General features: G+C 47.4%; 1 protein-coding gene across 6 annotated transcripts; it reads right to left on the bottom strand.

The window, feature by feature from the left end:
* Positions 1-105: 105 nt before the first annotated feature.
* On the bottom strand, positions 106-18,632 carry ANKS3 (ankyrin repeat and sterile alpha motif domain containing 3). 6 transcript variants are annotated; one of them, XM_065683747.1, is made up of 18 exons: positions 18,527-18,632; positions 14,027-14,127; positions 13,703-13,877; positions 13,177-13,375; positions 12,837-12,958; positions 12,050-12,131; positions 11,274-11,409; positions 10,808-10,966; positions 9,575-9,700; positions 8,028-8,137; positions 6,975-7,142; positions 6,455-6,579; positions 6,059-6,200; positions 5,045-5,217; positions 3,769-3,884; positions 2,837-2,920; positions 2,246-2,340; positions 106-2,010 (listed from the first exon to the last, which is right to left on the bottom strand). In XM_065683747.1, exons 3-17 carry the CDS (start codon positions 13,870-13,872, stop codon positions 2,258-2,260), a joined length of 1,995 nt encoding a protein of 664 aa, XP_065539819.1. In that variant the 5' UTR covers positions 13,873-13,877; positions 14,027-14,127; positions 18,527-18,632; the 3' UTR covers positions 106-2,010; positions 2,246-2,257. The 6 variants fall into 6 exon arrangements, with proteins under 6 accessions (XP_065539819.1, XP_065539821.1, XP_065539822.1 ...); XM_065683749.1 differs by having other exon boundaries at positions 3,781-3,884; XM_065683750.1 differs by lacking the exon at positions 13,703-13,877.
* Positions 18,633-18,691: the final 59 nt, after the last annotated feature.

The following is an 18,691-nucleotide window of genomic DNA, read 5'->3' as shown; positions in this document are numbered from 1 at the left end:
CGACCACATGGGAAAGGAAGCTGGGAAGCACTGTATACATTCCCAACTGTCCTGAAAGAAATGAGGGAGGCTATTCATGAATTGTACAACCTCACACACCAGAAACAGGTTTTCAATTTTTATTGTTTCATCCAGGTCAGCAAACACTATTTCACTGGGACAGCACCGGACCCCCACTGCCTGCACAGCCCCCACTTCAGCTCTGCTTGCTGTGTGAAGTGCCCCAGTGAAGGGATTCCCTCTCCTCAGGGAGACACTTCAATAAAATCCCCTTAGGCTACTCTAACACCCCTTAAAGCCTTTACAGCTGAGCTCCTGCAGCATCTTTTTGTAGGGCTCTCCTTTTCCTTCACGCATACACAGCTGCATCTCACCCACCCTTTTTCCCAGGCCCCCAAGCATTACTATCTATTGCATGTACCCCCTCAACCCTCCCAAACCCCTTTTCTTCCACCCTATGACCAAGCAAAGCCAGCCCAAAGAGATGTTAATGTTGCCCTTTTCAAAGCCAAGTCTGTGCAGTGTCTCCTTCCAGCCACCCTCTTTTCTGCTCAGCTCTGAATGCGTTGCTGAGCCAGGGCTTCCCTTACTCTCCAGATGGTCCCAAGCCTATTCACTCGGATTTGTGGGGTTTGGGTTGAGATTTCTTTCGCTTCCATGAAAACTTCTCCCCTTTCCCCACAGACATCTTGCCTTAAATTCAGATCTGGGCTTCTAAGGGACACAGCACTGACAACCATGTGCTAGTGCAGCCAGAGACAGCACCAAGGCTCAGGGAGAGGGCAGTAAGTGCCTTGGCACTCTCCACCATTCCTCCAGCAAGGGGAAACAGAGGATAAAGCCCAAAATACTTTTCCCAGCACAGCCTCAATGCTCTGAACAGCCTTCAAAGGTGCTGACTTAACAGAATTGGCTCTATCTCACCAAAACTAGCTCTTCAGGGTGACATTTTCCTGTCCTGGGAGATCACCTGCACCAGCACAAGAATGCCTTGGCAGAGCTATTTCCAAACACTAAAACCTGGAAACCAAACACAGGCAGTGGTTGATGACCAAAGCTTTGCACCACCACTGCACCTGGGACAATTTCTTTTGCTCATCTCCCATGTGGGATAGATCTATCCCCTAGTTCCCATCCTGCCTGCCCTAGCACTCTGCTGCTTGCCAGAGGCATAGGAGACTGAGCAGTCTCAAACTCTGTTCTCTCTCATGTCCTTCCAGGGCAACATCTGCCTTGAAACCACTGTCAGTGTTGGGATCTTGGCACTGATGAACCAGGCAGGCAGAATCTCTCCCATAAAGCACTTACCACAAAAATGAGTTCCTTGGGACTGAATAACATGATCACAAACAACCCAAGGAGGGCCAGAATCTGAACTGAACCAGGGTGAGCTGGTTGGATAGAGAGGTTTTGAAGTACACAGCTGGGATGGCAGTGGAACAGATATTCCAGCTACAGACTGCTGCTTGAGCTTTGCAGACTGCTCACTTCACCCATCCTCAACAAACCTACCTTTCTTATTGCCTTAGATACACTTTCTGGGCCTGTGCCATGATACATTATCTGTGCCAATCCACATGGCATAAAAGGAGGCACAGCAAGTGTCAGAGGCCCTGGGGAGGATGTGATGCAGAATTAGATAGTTAATTAGATTGCTGTGGGTAACTGTCAGCTTTCTGCCACTACACAGCCCTGAACGATAAGGGCTACTGGAAGCTTAAGACTTCTGGGCTCAGTGCTTCTCCTTAAGGTAACTTAACCTTTTGGTATGAGCAACCATGATCCTGGGAATGCAGACAACAGTCGGGTCCAAAGAGCTGCTGGGTTGTTGTCTCCTGCTGACCCTCCTCCTCCCAGGCATGTTCTCTTGCAGCTGAGGCCTTCTTCCACACATCCACCAGCTGCTTTGGCCCTCCCAGGAGAGCTGCAGTGCTGCCAGCATGGCCCTTGCGTTCACTCTCCCAGGCACACTCAGCTTCCGGGTGGAAGAGTCACCCGACGTCAGTATTCCTACAGCCACAAAAAGAGGACAGACACACTTTCAGTGGGACAGAGACAACGGGGGTAAGCCTTTTCCAAAGGGAAAACCAATCAGAGGGCACATAAGGATCAGTTAAAGTGCAGCCTCAACGAGCAGGCTTTGTGTGAGCACTGGGCACACTCGGAAGACGGTTGTTACTTGCTGCAAGGAATGATGTCTTCCCTCAATGCCACAGCCCTCTGGCTGTCCTTAGCTCCCACTCACCCTCCTGCTTTGTTATGGATTGAGCCAGTTTTGCCCGCTCTGCCCTGGTGGTTGGAGCCTTTGGAGGTTTTGAGTCACAGTCTGCAGAGCTTTTCCTGAGGACCAAACAAAAGGAAAAAAAAAAATAAAAAATCAGTGTTAGCAGTAGGCCAGCAAGCAGTAAAGAGCAGCCTGCAGTTTATATTCAGCAACCGTTATTCTGTCTCCAGGCTCCCTTTTCCTTTGCAGCTTCCAGTGTCTCAAAACCAGGAGTGTCTTTACTCTGACTGCCTGTTGCTAGGACAAGTTCCTGTCAGAGAACAAGGCACAGGCTTTGGGAAACACTTCACAAGCAGCTCTGACCACAGAGCAGGAGAGATGCAGGGGCCACATATCCCTTCTTTTCCAGTAGAGGATGAGGCAGAGCCCAAGATCTGCAGTGAGATCAAGTGCAAGGAAATGCCAGCACCAACTTTAGAACCTTCCCTCAATGAGAGGTGACTGTTAGGTCCCCCCAAACTACTACTGCCAAATCATGAAAAACCTGTCCAGCCATGCCCCCACTCCAGCACAGCAGTCACTTCATGTGCCCATAGTCCTCCCCGACCTTACCCATTTCTCCCACACACTCCTCTAGGACAGCTGACAGCTCAGGCAAGCTCAGAGACTTCAGGGAAGGTGGCCATCCTTCCAGCACTGCAAGAAAGAGGAACCACACATTTAATCAATCTGCATGCTGTGACAAGAGCAGAGATAAGGGTTTGGTGTGGATGCTGTGAAACATCCACACCCAAAGTGGTTCCAGTCATGGGTTCTGAGTCACAGGGGAGGAGAGCTAGAACTGCCTGTAACAAACTGAGGGGGCTTCCTGACAATTCTACCACTTAATTTTTTTTATACTGTCTGGATCATATATTTAGAGACTCCCAAAGAGATTAATCGTGGTGGACAGAAATCAAGAGAATCTCTACTTGACTCACTTTTAAAACACACGCAGCCAAGAGCACATCTCTAGAAGCATGTAATGGGCAGCAGGATTATTTGCTAAGTCCTCAGGATGAGGAGCTGGAGGGCCCAGCCACGTGCAGCAGCTTCTCCACAGACCCCAGATCAGGTCAGGGAACCAGCCGTGGCTCCAGATTCAGACCTTGCTATAGTGCATAGCGCAGCAACACACCAAAAGTGCTCACACGCTGCCACGCAGGAAGGGGAAGCCACAGGCCCCTGAAGCAGGGCTGCCACTGGGTGCCCGTGCTACAGCTTTGCACTTTTAGCCACAAACACCTGCCAGAGCCCCAAACTTCCCACTTGCTAAGAATCAAAAGCTGCTGAAAAATTCTGCTGCAGTTAAAGTCCAAATGCCCCAAGCACTTTAAATCCTTTCCCCAAGCAAGAATTTTTACATTCAATTTAAAGGTTTGGCTGTTCATCTGTTTCCAAAATCAGTTCTAACTTCATCCTTCTAGCACATGGCTTGCTCTGGGGTCTCCTGCTGCCCACCCACCCTCTGCACCCAGTGCTGTAGTTGATAAGGTCTTCCTCACCCAGGTGCTCACCAGGCTGCCTGCTTTCACCAGTTCCCAGCTGCACCTCTTTGTCCAGCACTCTGCCCACTGCCTGCTCCTGGGTTAGCCGGGAGGACAGCTCTGCTTGACAGCATCTGCCAAACAAGACAAAAGCCCATCACAAGTGCACAAGGACACTTCCTGGAACAACATGCCAGTCTGTGCACTCCTACATCCTGCAAGTACCTGCTTGGGGTGCCGAGAGACCACATCTAACGCCCTGGGTTACAAACTGCTCCTTGTTCCTTCCCAGGAAGAGGAAGACGTGCCCCAGACAAAGCTCAGGGCGCTCTCCACTGTGCCCCATCTCCACAGCAATCTCTGCCCCTGTCCACAGAGGAGCTGCGGGGGGAGAAGAGAAGGAAGGGGCGGGATGAGCAGTAGAAAGCCCAAGCCAGGGGCTGCACCTGGTTTATATGAGAATCAAGCCTGATCCAAGTTTTCTAATGGGCAAATGAAGCTACCTCAGGACAGGCATCAGGTTAAAGCAAGAGAAGCATACAAAGTTCTCTGGCTATCATCAGCATGCCATTAATTCAAACAGTGTATCCCCAGGGCATGGCAAGGCCCTTCTACCAGGCAGCCTCAGCTCCTCAGCTGGGGGGAAAAGTCAGGTGCTCTGACCCTTACAACCTGGAATATTGTGCTGCTGTCCTGGAAGCCAATCCCAGTTCACTCGGGTTTGGTAGTGAGCAACCCTGTTGGGCTAAGGTATACAAGCTGTAGGATTAATGATGCCTTCAAGGACATGTCTGTTCTGTCAATGGACAAGCAGGACCATGACAGGAGTCCAAGTGGGACAGGGAGAAAAGCACCACATAGGCAACAAAAGGTATATTAGGAGGTGGCAGAAGATAGAACTCAAACGCAGTGGTGTGACTGAGCAGGACAGGCTCTTCTGTTAGCTGTCAGAGTTTCAAGAAAAGCATTCCTCACTAGCCAGGGTAAGGCATTGCAAGTCTTCTCATTAAGCACAAACAAAACACTTGGGCTTTTGGTTTGTTTAGTTTAAACAGGAGCACGCACCATCCCTGGAAGGTTGGGCCATTTATTGTTCATGTACCTGATTAAGGCTTCACATCTGCTCATGTGCCCAAGGCTCCCCACTGGAGTAAGTCAGGCAGGATACAAAATGGGTTCAGATACCTGGTGAGCTCTCCTGCCTTACCCTGAGCATCACCTGCAAGACTGCCACCATGATGGCCTAAATCCCGTTTCCCAGTAGCCTCAGTGCCACTTCCTGGGAATAACTTACTTGATCTGATCCAGCAGGACTCCAGCATCCTTGGTGATAGCCTGAGCCTCTCTGAGCTGACACTGGATGGCATTCCAGGTCTCATCCCGCTCCATCAAACAACTCTCAGCCACTGCACGCAGCTTCTGCTCCTGGCACACCTGGCCCTTCATTACCTCCACCTCTTCACACCTCTGCAGAAGAGCAGAGCAGAGTTAGGATAGGACCTTGAAAGCTTATCTAGTCCACCCACCCTGCAATGAGCAGGGTCATCAAATAGATCACCTTGCTCAGAACCACATCCAGCCTGGCCTTGAATGTCTCCAGGGATGGGGCACCCACAGCCTCTCTGGGCAACTTGTGCTGGGGTTTTACCACCCTCATTGTAAAAAACTTCTTCCTCATATCCAGCCCAAACCTCCCTCTTTTAGTTTAAAGCCTTCACCCCTCATCCTATCGTAACAGACCCTGCTAAAAAATCTCTCCCCATCTTTCTTATAAACCCATTTTAAGTACTGAAAGGCCACAGTAAGGTCCCCCCGGAGTCTTCTCCAGGCTGAACCACCCAAACGCTCTCAACCTTTCAAGAAAGCTGGATAAGGCTTGTACATTGAACAGTTTCCCCCCACACCAAGACCAGCCTCACAGTTCTAATTCCCCCTTCCTCTCCATTAGCAAAGATATTCAGTAGACCAAATTTCCCTGAATCAACAGAAGTCTGTTTACTAATAGCTGCACAAATCCACCATAAAAATGACACTACGGAAGAAGAGTAGATATTGAATTCTTCCCACTTGGCCTTTTAGTTCTCAGGTGGATGGGAAACGGAGACATAAAGGCTTCACAAGCATTCAATCCAGAGGATGAGGAGTGGATAAGCACTTACGGTGTTACCTGACTTGACACTAAGTGTGTCCACTGAAAGCTGTGCCTTTTCCTTTCCCCATAGCCATTCAAGGCATAAGAAGAAAGATATGCTCCCAATCACTTACTGCAGTGTGGTAAGCACTGAGCAGCTCATGGCAGACTTCTTACCTTGTGCAGCTGAATGGCCAGTTCCTGCATCTCTGCCTCCAGGCGATCCGCGTAGGCCAGCTCCAGGGCATCACTGGGCGGCCGAGCATTGCTGTGCCACCGCGCAATGGCGGAAGTCATCTTCCTTTTTGGGCCAAACAGGCTGCGGGCAGAACGGCAAACTGTCAGGGGCCAGACACTGAGCCAGCAGTTTCCAGGCCCATGGATGCCATGAAAACCTCTGCAGTCTCCTGGCTCCTCCAAACCCAGGAGCCTATTACAGCCAAGAGCTAGGCGGTATCAAAATTGCACGCCAGACAGCCAGAACAGAAAATCTCTCACTCACTAAACCTTCCTGATCAGATCGTGTGCATGGTTTGTAAGGGGAAAGATGAGAACTACATTACAGACACTCACGTGATGCCTATTTCTTTCAGGTCACTCTCTGTGAGTGTCAGGAAGATCCGAAGGTCAACATCTTGCTCCTCAAACACTTGCAGATACTTCAGGCACCCGATCTGTTCAAGGAATGTTGCCAGGTCCTGCAGCACATCCAAACAAATTTAGTTATACCCTCACCAACAAACACATTACCTTTCCTCTTAATCACAAAGATCTGCTTCCTCATATTGCTGCTGTGCTTTTCTAGTAGCAATCATGAATTCCCCTGGTTAACTGCCCTTCTCCACAGACACACAACACGACAGGACCAACCTGTTTGCTGTGGCCATTGCAACAGCAACACCTAAGCAAATAGTTCTTGCACAAGAAATTGCTATTTAACAAGCATTTAAGTTTGGGCAGAGGTTTGGAGTCAAAAGTGTTTTGCTGACAACTTCCCTTTTATCCAAGAAAGCAGCTTAGGCAACCTACACAAAACTTCCTGTGCTTGATACACTAACACTGTTACTTCAGACAGCTCTCTGTGTGCAGTTACCTGGGGCCCTGTATAGGAAGGAGGCTCAGGAAGGAGTAGGTGCTGACTAGAGCTCCCAGGTTTCCCCGGGCAGTGGGTCCACTGGCTATCACTGTTGCTGTAGCGGTTCTTGATCTTCAAGCTCTTGGCTTGTTTCCGACTAGGGGGACTGTTTGCATGGTCAGAGTCCTGCAAAAGAAAGAAAAAAACCCCACAAAACATAAAGGTTGAGGATGATCATCCAAAGATGTCAGGATCACTACAGCTAACAAATGCAGACTCCTTCAGGTCCCAGCCTCTAAATCCAGACAGCCATCCACAAACACAAGCAAAAACTAGCAAAGCCTCATTAGCAAGGGCTGAGGCAAGTCACTCCCAAGAGGACAGCTTGGCACCACAGAATGGTATCGGGTTCTTGCAATCCCACCTTAGGAAGCAACATGCCAGAGCAAGCCAAAACAGGGCAACACTGAGCCCTCCCTGAATCAATACAATGCACTAAGATTCTACCTGTGAGAAGCTCCTCAAGATACAGGAGACTTGTGCTGATGTTCAGCTATAACACCCTTTTGTACATCAGCACCAGAGCTATTGTCTTGAACCATGTGAGCTGTGACATGAACCACAGAGTAATCTCCAACTTCTTCCCTTTTCTTCTGTACTTCAGAAATTCCAACACTGTTGCACTTCCCTAAATCTTACTATAGTACCTACTGTCTCACCAAGCTCAAGGACTGCCCTAGATGTAGTCGCTTTCTTTCTTGACCACCACCTAGCCAGAAGTCTGCAAAGAGTTAAGTTCTCCTTAGAAGCTGAAGAGGACTTAATTACTGTCTAGCCATCAACACCTCCTCTAGAATGAAGGTACTCCAAGAGTTGACTACTAGCTGGAGATCAAACAAGGCAAGCCATCATCTTCCAATATAGAAGCTGGTTCTCTTATCTCTGTAATACCACTCTTCCTCAACCAGCCTGGTACTGCAGCCTCCTGCAGAGGCAGAATCATAGCAGGCTGTGGAAGGGTGACAGCACTGGCCAGGCTGAAGGCAGAAACAGGAAAACTGAAAATCCCACCTCATTGCTTTCCAAGGAGCCTTCACTGCTGACTCCCAGGGCTTTGGTCAGGCATTCACTGCTGCTGCTGCTGCCGGCTGCTAAGTTGTTGGCAAAGAACACATTATCCTCTGGAAAGGAATGGGAAAAAAAAAAATCAGGTTCAACTCCCTTATGCTCAGTGCGGCTTTTCCTACACAATTACGAGCAAACCCTGGTGGAGGTGTAAAGGAAGAAGTCCTGAACAAGGCTTTGTATCCAATACTCGTGACACAAGACAATTCTGGGACAGAAATATCCCATGTCTGATCCCAGACATTAATCTTTCTCCAAGTCTGTTTACTACCACAGAGAACAGGAAGGCTGAGTGTGTGTCTTTGTGAGGCTCTTGGCTATGAGGTGGTATCCTGATTTCAGCTGGACAGACTTATTTTTCTTTCAAGTAGCTGGTACAGTCCTGCACTTTGGATTCAGGATGAGAATGTTGATAACACACTGATGGTTTAACTGCTGCTGAGCAGGGTTTACACTAAATCAAGGACTTTCCAGCTTCTCATGCTACCCCACCAGTGAGAAGGCTGGGGGAGCACAAGTAGCTGGGATGGGACACAGCCAGGACAGCTGACCCCAACTGCCCAAGGGACATCCCATGCCTATGGTGTTGTGCTGAACACAAAAACTGGGGGAAGTTGGCTAGTGGATGGCAGCCTGCTGGACATCCATCAGCAGGAGGTGAGTAACTGCACTGTGCACCACCTATTTTGTATATTCTTTTATCATTATTACCTTTTTTACTTGTTTTCCATCCTACTGAACTGTTTTTATTTTAACCCACAAGTTTTACCTTTTTCCCCAATTCTCTCCCCCATCCCACCAGCGGGAAGTGAGTGAACAGCTGTGTGGGGTTTAGCTGCCTAATAAGTTAAACCACAACAGGAGGAAAAGTGGGTTATTACTACCCAGCCTGTGTTCCCATTAGTAAAGCTCAGGAAAGGCCTTTCCTTGAGCCTAGATCCACTACACAGCCACATTATCCTGTATTAATTCAGGAACTGTCCATATCCTTCCTTTGTGCTGCTTCAGATAACGGTGAGGTTGGAAGGCACCTCTGGAAGTCATTTTGTTCAAACCCCTGCTCAAGCAGGGCCACCTACAGCAGGCTGCCCAGTACCATGTCAGGAGCATCTGCAAAGATGGAGACTCCACCACCTCTCTGACACCCTGATCCAGCGTGCAGTAACCCTCATAGTAAAAACAAACATTTCCTTATGTTCAGAGGGAGGCTCCTGTCTTTTGGTTTGTGCCTGTTGCCTCTTGTCCTGTCAGTGGACATCACTGGAAACAACTTTGCTCCATCTCCTTTACACCCTGTCTTCACATTATTTGTACAAATTGATGAGATCCCCACTGAGCTCTCTCTTCCGTAGGCTAACTCACTGCAGCTGTCTCAACCTTTCCTCACAAAAGGTACTCCAACCCCCAATATCTTAGTGGGAAAGGAACATGCAAACCAAGGGCTTGGTCTTACATCCATCCACAAGCCAGGCTATTTCCAGGAAGTGACTTACCCCTGCTGCTGCTGCTCTCCACATCCTGCTCGTTAATTGGAGAGGTAACATCCCTGTTCCGGATATTCTCTGCTTCACAGCTGCCATCATCATTGAAGGTGACGTAGCCCTGAGGAGGGACCTGCTCTGTGTGCAAGAGGAAAGAACAACAAAGATTAGGATGCAAGTTATCAGGGATGCTCCTGCAGAAAAAACAACCACTCAGGGATTTGAAGTTAATCAAAAGAAGATACTGCCTCCTCAGCTGGCAGCTTTCATTCTAAAAAGCAGAGAAAAACTGAGAAATGCATATGCTTCCAGCCTCCTTCCCACAGACACACATCTGCTGTACCAGATTTAGATGGCTGCATTGAATATAAGTCAGAGGAAACAGCCTCATAGCAGAGATGCACTTTAAGCAGCAGCTTTCAGCATTTCCTCTCCTCTTCATACCAAATTGTCAAAGGGAAAAACATCTGCTTAAAAAAACAAGCTTCCAGCTACACCACATCCCTAGCCAAGCACGCCCTGTGAAACCAACCCCTAGCATCCCACTTATTTAAGAGGCTGACAGTATCATTTCAGTACAGCCACTTCCCACAGGATAATATTTATCTGTATTAAGAGAATGAACTGAATTTTTAACATGATTTTAAGTCCACATTCTTAGTTATTCTAGACAACTGGGTAATCAGCCTGAGAAATACCTACAGCTATGACACATGCACAAGAAAACTCATACCACTGTACCCAGGGACTGATGTCTGAACTGGGATCATATTTCTCTTGGCCTATTGCAAAGGGTTTGTAATCTTATTTTTAGCAGCACTTCAAGCACCAGGGAAGACAAAACTGACAGATTGAGGAACAGTGAGTTCACTTTCATCATCTATGATTTCTTGGCCTGTGTGACCACTTCCTCTGTCACCAGCTTCAGAAGTGTTCTCAGACTTCCAACCCTACCTCAGAAAGGGAAGCTGAACTGTTCTCAAGAGTCAGGGGAACAGTAATTGAGGTAAGAGCAGTGTTTGTTCCATATAAGCGTTCCACTCATCAATAATCAGCCCTGACAGAGTTCAAGGGGTTTTCTTTTGAAACCACAGATTGGATAGCCTTTAAGATGGCGTTTGCTATCTTTGTTTCTGTATAAGCCACACATGAATCCCAAATAAAGAGAAACTTGTTGGCACAGAAGTAGCTGCAAAGCATTTGAGACCTCAAAGGACTTTGACTTCAGCTTCTAACTATCCTTACCACAGCGAGACTGCTTCTTTCCCCCAATTCCTACTGCTGTTATCTTAGCCAAAGCCTGGGGCCCATCATGGATGCTGGGGCCCTTGGTCCGACGAACAGGTCTCTGTCTCTGGGGAGCAGAGCACGATTCATCTGAGGAACTCAGCTCTTCATATTTTCCTATAGTTCAAACACAAATTGTTAGCAGCGCAGTAATAAGTTACCCAGTTTATTTGCTACTGGTCCTATAAGTGCAGTGGAAATAAAAGAAACTTTAAAGAGGAAGGGTTAGACAGTTTATCTAGGTCAGGAAAGGGCTAGCAGACAAAAAAAAATTGTTGGATCCATGCCTCTTCCATCCCCAGAAATGCTGGGGTTTACAGGATAGACCACCTATTACTACATACAGCAGCATGCTTTCAAAACATCAAACACCTCTTTTCAGGGTCTATCTTACAATGAGCAAGCTAAAGCACATCTCTCTTACCTGGACCCCTACAGAAGACCTTGGGCACTGGGGCTGCGTGTAAATCTATCAACCCCACAATCTTTGTATGTCCGTACTTCATGGCCAGTGTTCGTGCTGTGGCTCCAGTGTTATCTCTGACATCTGCCTTCACTCCCTGTACAAAAAAAATACATGTTTAAAACATAGACAGCACTATATACAAAAGAAGCAAGAAGCTAAAGGTTTGTCTTAACTCCTCCATCAGAAACAGGCTCATCTTTGACAGACAGTTCATGCTTCACTAATACCTTGCTGCCTTTGTAGATACCAGTAGCCCAGGTATATGGCTCTTGTGCATTGCTGCAGGGAACCAGCCTGTTTTATCTGAAAAATGTTTTTCCTTGCTGCCTCCTTCTGGAAGTAAGCTGGATCACTTCAATGAATATCAAAACCAAGTTGTTTAACAACGAGACACACATGCTCGTAAGCTTTTGGAGGCAGAAGATTCCCACTAGCCTGAGCATGCAAGCCTACAAAGACCATAAGGAGAACACCACTTTAGCTGTTTTCCAAATCAGTCATTATTCAGTTGAATCTGCATCACTTCTTTTCACACAAGGCCAGCGTAAGATCAGAGTACTAGTCTTCAGAAAGCAAATACTTTGAGAACAGTTCAGTAAGCCTGGGACTTGAGAGATGACTGTCATCAAGGATCAAACATAACATTAAGAAGTCTGGTGTCACACTTCTGGTTCTTCCTCTGAGGGCTGGAACCACAGACTTTCAGCTTTCAAGAGGACAGCCTGGAGACTTACATGATTGAGAAGGTACTGAACAATTATCTCATGGCCAGAAGCAGCTGCTTCCATCAGAGGTGTATATCCATACACTGGCTCCCTAGAGAAACACCAAACATGAACACATGAACTACAACAATCAAAGCTGAAATATGCTGCAGTCTTTGCCAAACCCTAATAGCACATCTCCAGCCTCTACCCTCAGCTGATCACAAACTCTACCTTGTATTGCCTGCTCATCTGCACTCTGGTCTACCTTAGCAAAACTCCCGGGGGAGATTCACTAAGTGTTACTGTACTGGCAGCACAGCAATAGATTACTGTTCCAGTTGCAGATCTGCCTTTCAGTAGTGAAATCAGTTTTGCAAGAGCTAACAAAGCAAGAGCCTCCTGCTGACCTCAGGCAATCCAATACACACTAATGTAAGGCAGCTCCCACGGCATGGAAATGCACTGCACACTTCAGAAAAACAAACCGAGCTCCAAGTACACAGAAAACTCAATAGAAAGACTTGTAAACTGCACTTGAATTCAGAAGGCACTGCACCCACTTGCTTTCAGTTTAGACCATAATTAAAAAAGCAGTAAATCCAATTTCTCTTTATCTTAGGTAAATAAACAGTAACAACGACTTCACTGCTTGTTTGCAGGTCACCTGTCCTTGTATGCCATGCTTCCTAAGGTATAGGAGGAAAGACAAAAATAAGTGTCTTCTCTTTGCCCATGTCCAAGCATGTTCCATATGCCAACTGCTGCTGTCATACCTGACACCTGTTGAAAAATGAAATGACAGATTCCTCCTTACTTGCAGTTGGCATTTGCCCCATTGTCCAGTAAGAACTTGACCATCTGCTGATGTCCAGCGCTGGTACAGTGAAATAAAGCAGTCCAGCCATGGATATCCTTCATCTCCAGCTCTGCACCTTGCTTCAAGAGAACAGAGAATGTTCTTTACTGCACCCCTCTGCTAGGTCTTTTAGACACTGCCCCTCTGTGCTGGGACAACAAGAGTTTAAATCCTTGTCAAGAAGTTGAACTTGCAAAAGAACACAAATTGCACATTTTGGTTGCAACTGGTGGAGAATCCTACCCTGTGCATTTAAACTGTTTACTGTGGCTTTAGCTATTTAATATGGCATACACACCTGTAGAAGAAAGTAAGCAACACTTTCATTTCCACAGCTGGAGGCAAGCATAAGCGGTGTCTGCCCTTCTGGTGTTGGGATGTTCACGTTCACTCCTGCTTCCAGCAGCAGATGCACAATGTTGTCATGGCCAATATAGGAGGCATACATCAGTGGAGTCCAGCCACCACAATTCCTCTTATTTAGATCCAGATCTCCACTAAATAACAGAAAAAAAATCAGCTGAATGACTGTCCTGGAGCTGTAGATCACAGTAGGCTTCTGCGGTCTCTTGCTACCATCATTGTATTGAAAGAAGGCTGGAAAAAAATCAGCCCTAACAGCTGTAGCACAACTTCCAACAAATCACTAAAGAGATAATTTTTATCAGCAGATTTGCCCCTTGAAATTTCGTGTCTAAGAACCCTTTGGGAGCTCCAGTGATGTGCCCCTGTTGCAATGTTAGACCAACCTGCATGCAGCTAGTAAAAAAACGTAACTGGCAGCAAGTAACCACAGACCTGCGCCTCCCTCAGCCCCTCCTTACCGCTGAATACACTCCTGCACCACTTCACACTGGCCGACAGAGGAGGCTGTGTGCAAGTCCAGGGGGACATCCAGCTCTTCCCAACAGATCATCTGGCCAACCCCATGCCACATGGAAAGACTGCGGCTCAGCAGCTCTGACTCACTAGCTTCATCACTCAGCTCCGACATACTGCCTGAGTAACCAAAGCAAAGCAGAACTTTGAGCATATGATCTCCATTTTCTACAGAACATGGCACTGCCCCTTAGCGCTGCAGCTCCAAAGTGCCATGGCCTTGGAAGCTGAGGTCATGTCAGAGGTAGGGCATTGTTCCAAACTCCTACCTCTACTTTGATCACCTCCGTAACCTGAAGCTACAAGACTTGCAGAGGAGTTTTTGCTGGCAGTTCTTTCTTGCTGCAGCAGACTCTGGGATTTGAATACCCTGGAAAAATAAAAGCCAATAATGGTAAAAACCCATCTTTCAAATCTCAAGGTGCCTAAGGCAGTTCTGGATACCCTTAAAAAAAAAAGGCCAAGAGAAGACTGACTATGCACCTATTTAAGTGCTGATGGCATGTTCAGTGTTACACAAAAGGATGGAATTCTTGGTTTTATAACTGAGAGAATTAATTAATGTATCAGACACACCTGGTCTTTCTCCACATGTCTTATATTACAGGATGGCCCTGTTTAAATTAAGACATGGTCATTAATAATGACAACTGTCCACTGCTCTCAGAAGTAGTTAATATCACCTGAATAGAAGCACACTTCATGATGTCCTCAGGTCCTAAGTAGATTGTTGCTATCAGTTCTTTTTTCAGCACTTCAGAAGCAGCCCAGTACCATCTCTGGATCTTGGCAATTGCTGGTAAACTGAGCAGCAGTGACCTGCACATTCATTACCTGATCACGTCCACCACCCCTCAGGCATTAACATAATTACAAAGCTAGTGGAGTTCCATGACTGTCTGAAAGGTTTATTTCCCATCCCTAGCCTTAGGGAGCAATTGCATATTAATCATTTTAACCACTCACAGGAGCATTCTTCTTTGGCACTTCATAAAGTGCTGTTGGACAGAGCTGCATCTGTCATGTGAGGTCTTCAACCACAGCTTCAAACTACATCCAAGTCAACCCAATGGGTAGCATTTTCGACTTCCTGTGGTCTCATCACCCACCACACAGCACTTCTGATGTTTGCCTGGTCCCATGGCATTATGCTGGGTAGCTAAGCCAACAGAAAGTATTCTTTCTTTTTCTTGATGAATTTCTTGCCAGTTTAATTCCCGATTTATTCTGGGGTCATGCAAATGCCAAATTTGGCATTGGTGAAGAATAAAAGAGCAGGAACACTTTTCAGCAGCAGTTGGTCTTTAGACTACCCCAGCCGTAACATTTCAAAACAGTACTTACATTTTCTAAGCACTTGGGAGTCCCTCTTGCAAGCACCAGCCTCTTTTCTCATAAGATAAGAAAAATGCCTTTAATTCTTACCTCTTCACTCCCCACCTGGATCTTTCTCCCACGCCTTGCTTTTTTTCCCCCCACTCCTTCAGTTTGTTAACACTACAAAAGCATTATCCATTCTACCTAACCAGCGCTGGTAACAATTACTTTAACATATCTGCAAAAGCACCTATTTTTACCCAACAGCAGCAATTTGTATAACACTGGCAACCTAGAGCCTCAGGTAAGAATATGCAGAGCAGAACACAAACGAACACCCTGCAATCAAAATACAGATGTAAGTGTATTTAAGTGGATTGTAAGGGGGGAAAAGTAGGAGTGTTTCTCATTACAACAGATTAAAGCTGCTCCTGGTAGGCAAAAAGGCATGTTGACAGTTAAAGGAAGTTCAATCCGGAACAGTTTGTAGAAGTGTAGATGAAAGTGAAGCTCACTCTTTGCTCTGCAGGTCTCCTGTTAATCAGATATATGAAGCCCACAGGTGTTTGGGCTCTGTCCAAATCAGCCCCTCTGCCCCACTAGTTAGCAACACAACTTTGGCAAGTTGATCCACAGCCAAGAGAGCAACACTGACACATGGAAAGTTATGCTTAATTCCAGAATATCCAGACTCTCAGCCTCATCCCTATCCCCTGTGCTGTGCTCTAACTGCTGATGTCTTTGCCTTTTTCTTCCTCAGGGATTGCACCCCAGCCTGAACTGGAGCATGATGTCAGCTGTGTCAGCACCTGAGAAAATACAGAGGGGAGCTGAGCAGAATCTACAGGAGAACAAGATAAATGATCAGAGTTCTAGGGGCAGAAATGAAAAGCTGGGTGAAATGAGATGAGGGCTGTCTGGTCTAAACAGAAGATGCCTGGAAGGGACATGTGATAACAAACTTCAGATACATAAATGGTTGCTGCAGAGAGGATGACAGAAATAATCTGCTCCCTGTGGCCATGGTGAGTATGACAGGACATAACAGGCTTAAATTGTAGCACAGATTTTTGGTTAAAGACCACCAAAATCCTTGTAAAACTAAGAAGAGTAGTACTGTGATGGATTACCAGAAGAGATTTGGCTGCTAAGAGTAAGCTGGACAAAGGCCTCCTGAAAACAGACTATTCTCTTGCTTTGGGGCAGAGCAGTTAACATCTGTTAGAGACCTTTCTCAGCCCCAAGAGGCTGTTGCTAACATATTTACTACACCAACATGTAGCTATTTATTAGGATCAGCCCTGAGCCTCAGAGCAGGCAGCAAACACCACACTGTTCCACATTGTGTTTGCTTTTTGGGCAGATAAGAAAGCCAGATAAAGAGAAATCATTAATATGAAAACTTCGTATGAAAACTGCCGCAAAAAGCGCCTTAGAATACCTTTTTGGAGGGTAACCCTATGGAACAAGTGACAGAAAATAAAAGAGTGGCAGAAGAACCACACTAAAATAAATGGGAGACAATTTCAGAAGCAACTGAGGCACCTAGTCCCCAGCACAGGACAAATCCAACACTGCTGTTAATCACCACCTACCAGGCACCATTAAGCTATACTGGCTAAATTCATTCTCCCATCCTCTGCTACAAGGGCAGATAAAATCCATATGGAAGACACCCAAAACAGTACAAGTGTGCAGGTTGCTGGAGTTTCCAACTGAGCCATCAGACTGACAACATGCTTCACTTCTGCTCCTGACTCAGGTCTATCTCCACTAAATTCAGCAATAACCTAACAGGAAGAAATAAGAAGCTTTGTTACATTCTTGTGTAGGTACCAGTAACTGTTACCAGCTCAGTCACAACAAGTACTCCCGGAGACAGAATATCTCATCTTTGCACTACTGCTGTCTGTTACTGACCAGAGATGAGCACACACTCACACTACAGCTGTAGAAACTGCATCCAGTTTCATAGAATAGTGGTGTGTGTGACAGAAAGTATTCCTGCAGCACAAGCTCCAGCTCAAGGACCTACAAATCCTACACAGACCTGTTGAAAAGACACTAAGCTCTTCATCCTCATTAATACATATCAACATCTCTAAAGCTGGTGCCAGGGGAATGGCGCCAGACTCTTTTCAGTGGTAACCAGAGACAGGACAAGGAGCAACGGCCATAAACTAAAACACAAGTTTCCCCTCAACATGAGGAAGAACTTCTTTACACTGAGGGTGGCAGAGCATTGGAACAGTCAGCCCAAGGGGGTTGTGGAGTCTCCCTCTCTAGAGACATTCAAACCCACCTGTACATATTCTTGTGTAACCAGCTCTGGGTGGCCCTGCCTTGGCAGGGGGTTGGACTGGATGATATCCATAAGTCCCTTCCAACCCTAAGGGTTCTGTGATCTGTACCACAATCCTGGCACTCTCAAGCATATTAGAGCACATATGCTCCCAAGAAGACAAGAAGCACAAAAACACTTTAACAGAGTTAGTTAGGGAGCACATTTTCCAGGCCAAGGGCTATGCCAGACAACGCAGACACCACAGCCCCCTGAGCTTGGTGCTGGGCAGGCTCCACAGAACCACGTATAATAGTTTGGGTTGGGATATTAAAGCTCATCCAATTCCAACCCCCCGCCACAGGCAGGTACACCTTCCACCACAGCAGGTTGCTCTAAGCCCCGTCCAACCTGGCCTTGAGCACTGCCAGGGATGGGGCAGTCACAGCTTCTCCGGGCAACCTGTGCCAGTGCCTAAGCATCATCACAGGGAAGAGCTTCTTCCTTTTATCTAACCTGAATCGCCCCTGCTTAAGTTTAAACCCATTCCCCCTTGTCCTATCACTACAGTCCCTGATGAAGAGGCCCTCCACAGTATCCTTATAAGCCCGCTTCAGATACTGGAAAGCTGCTATGAGGTCTCCATGCAGCCTCTCTCTTCCAGGCTGAGCAGCCCCAATTTCCTCAGCCTGTCTCCATAGGAGAGCTTCTCCAGCCCCGATCACCCCCGTGGCCTCCTCTGGACTTGCTCCAACAGCTCCATGTCCTTATGTCGACAATACCAGATCTGCACACAGTGCTGCGAGGGGGGCTCCAAGAGAGACCACACAACGATGTGTCCAAAGAGGAGGTTGGAGCTGTCACAACCAGTAATTACAAGGCTGTTACCAGAAGTCTCACAGCTAAATAGCTTCCAAGCACATTATCCCGGCCGGGGCCTTCCTAGAGGCTAGGTCTTAACCTTCGCGGTGGGGCAAGCCGGGGCACCCCCGCTGCAGACCCCGCGCCGGTGGAGTGCCCCGGCCTACCCCACCGCGGATCCGACAGACCTCATCTAACGGTCCCACCGACCGCCTGGGAACAGCCCCATAGCCAGCTGCGTCCAACCCTCCCTATGACCACTGAAACCCAGCCCCGAACGCAACCCACCTCAGACCCCACCGCCCCTCACCTGCACCCCCGGAGAACTCCACCACCGGGCGCCGTCCCTCCCACGCAAGGAATGCCGGGAGCCCTCCCGACTACTAATTCCAGTATCCTCTGCGGCGGTAAAGGGAAGCTCCACCTCCTGAGGCCCAGGGCCAATAGGCGGTGCCTCCGTGAGGAGGCGGGGCGA

This window comes from Lathamus discolor, chromosome 6 (assembly GCF_037157495.1).
Source record: "Lathamus discolor isolate bLatDis1 chromosome 6, bLatDis1.hap1, whole genome shotgun sequence".
Classification (NCBI taxonomy): Eukaryota; Metazoa; Chordata; class Aves; order Psittaciformes; family Psittacidae; genus Lathamus; species Lathamus discolor.
This window is presented reverse-complemented; position numbering and strand designations above follow the sequence as displayed.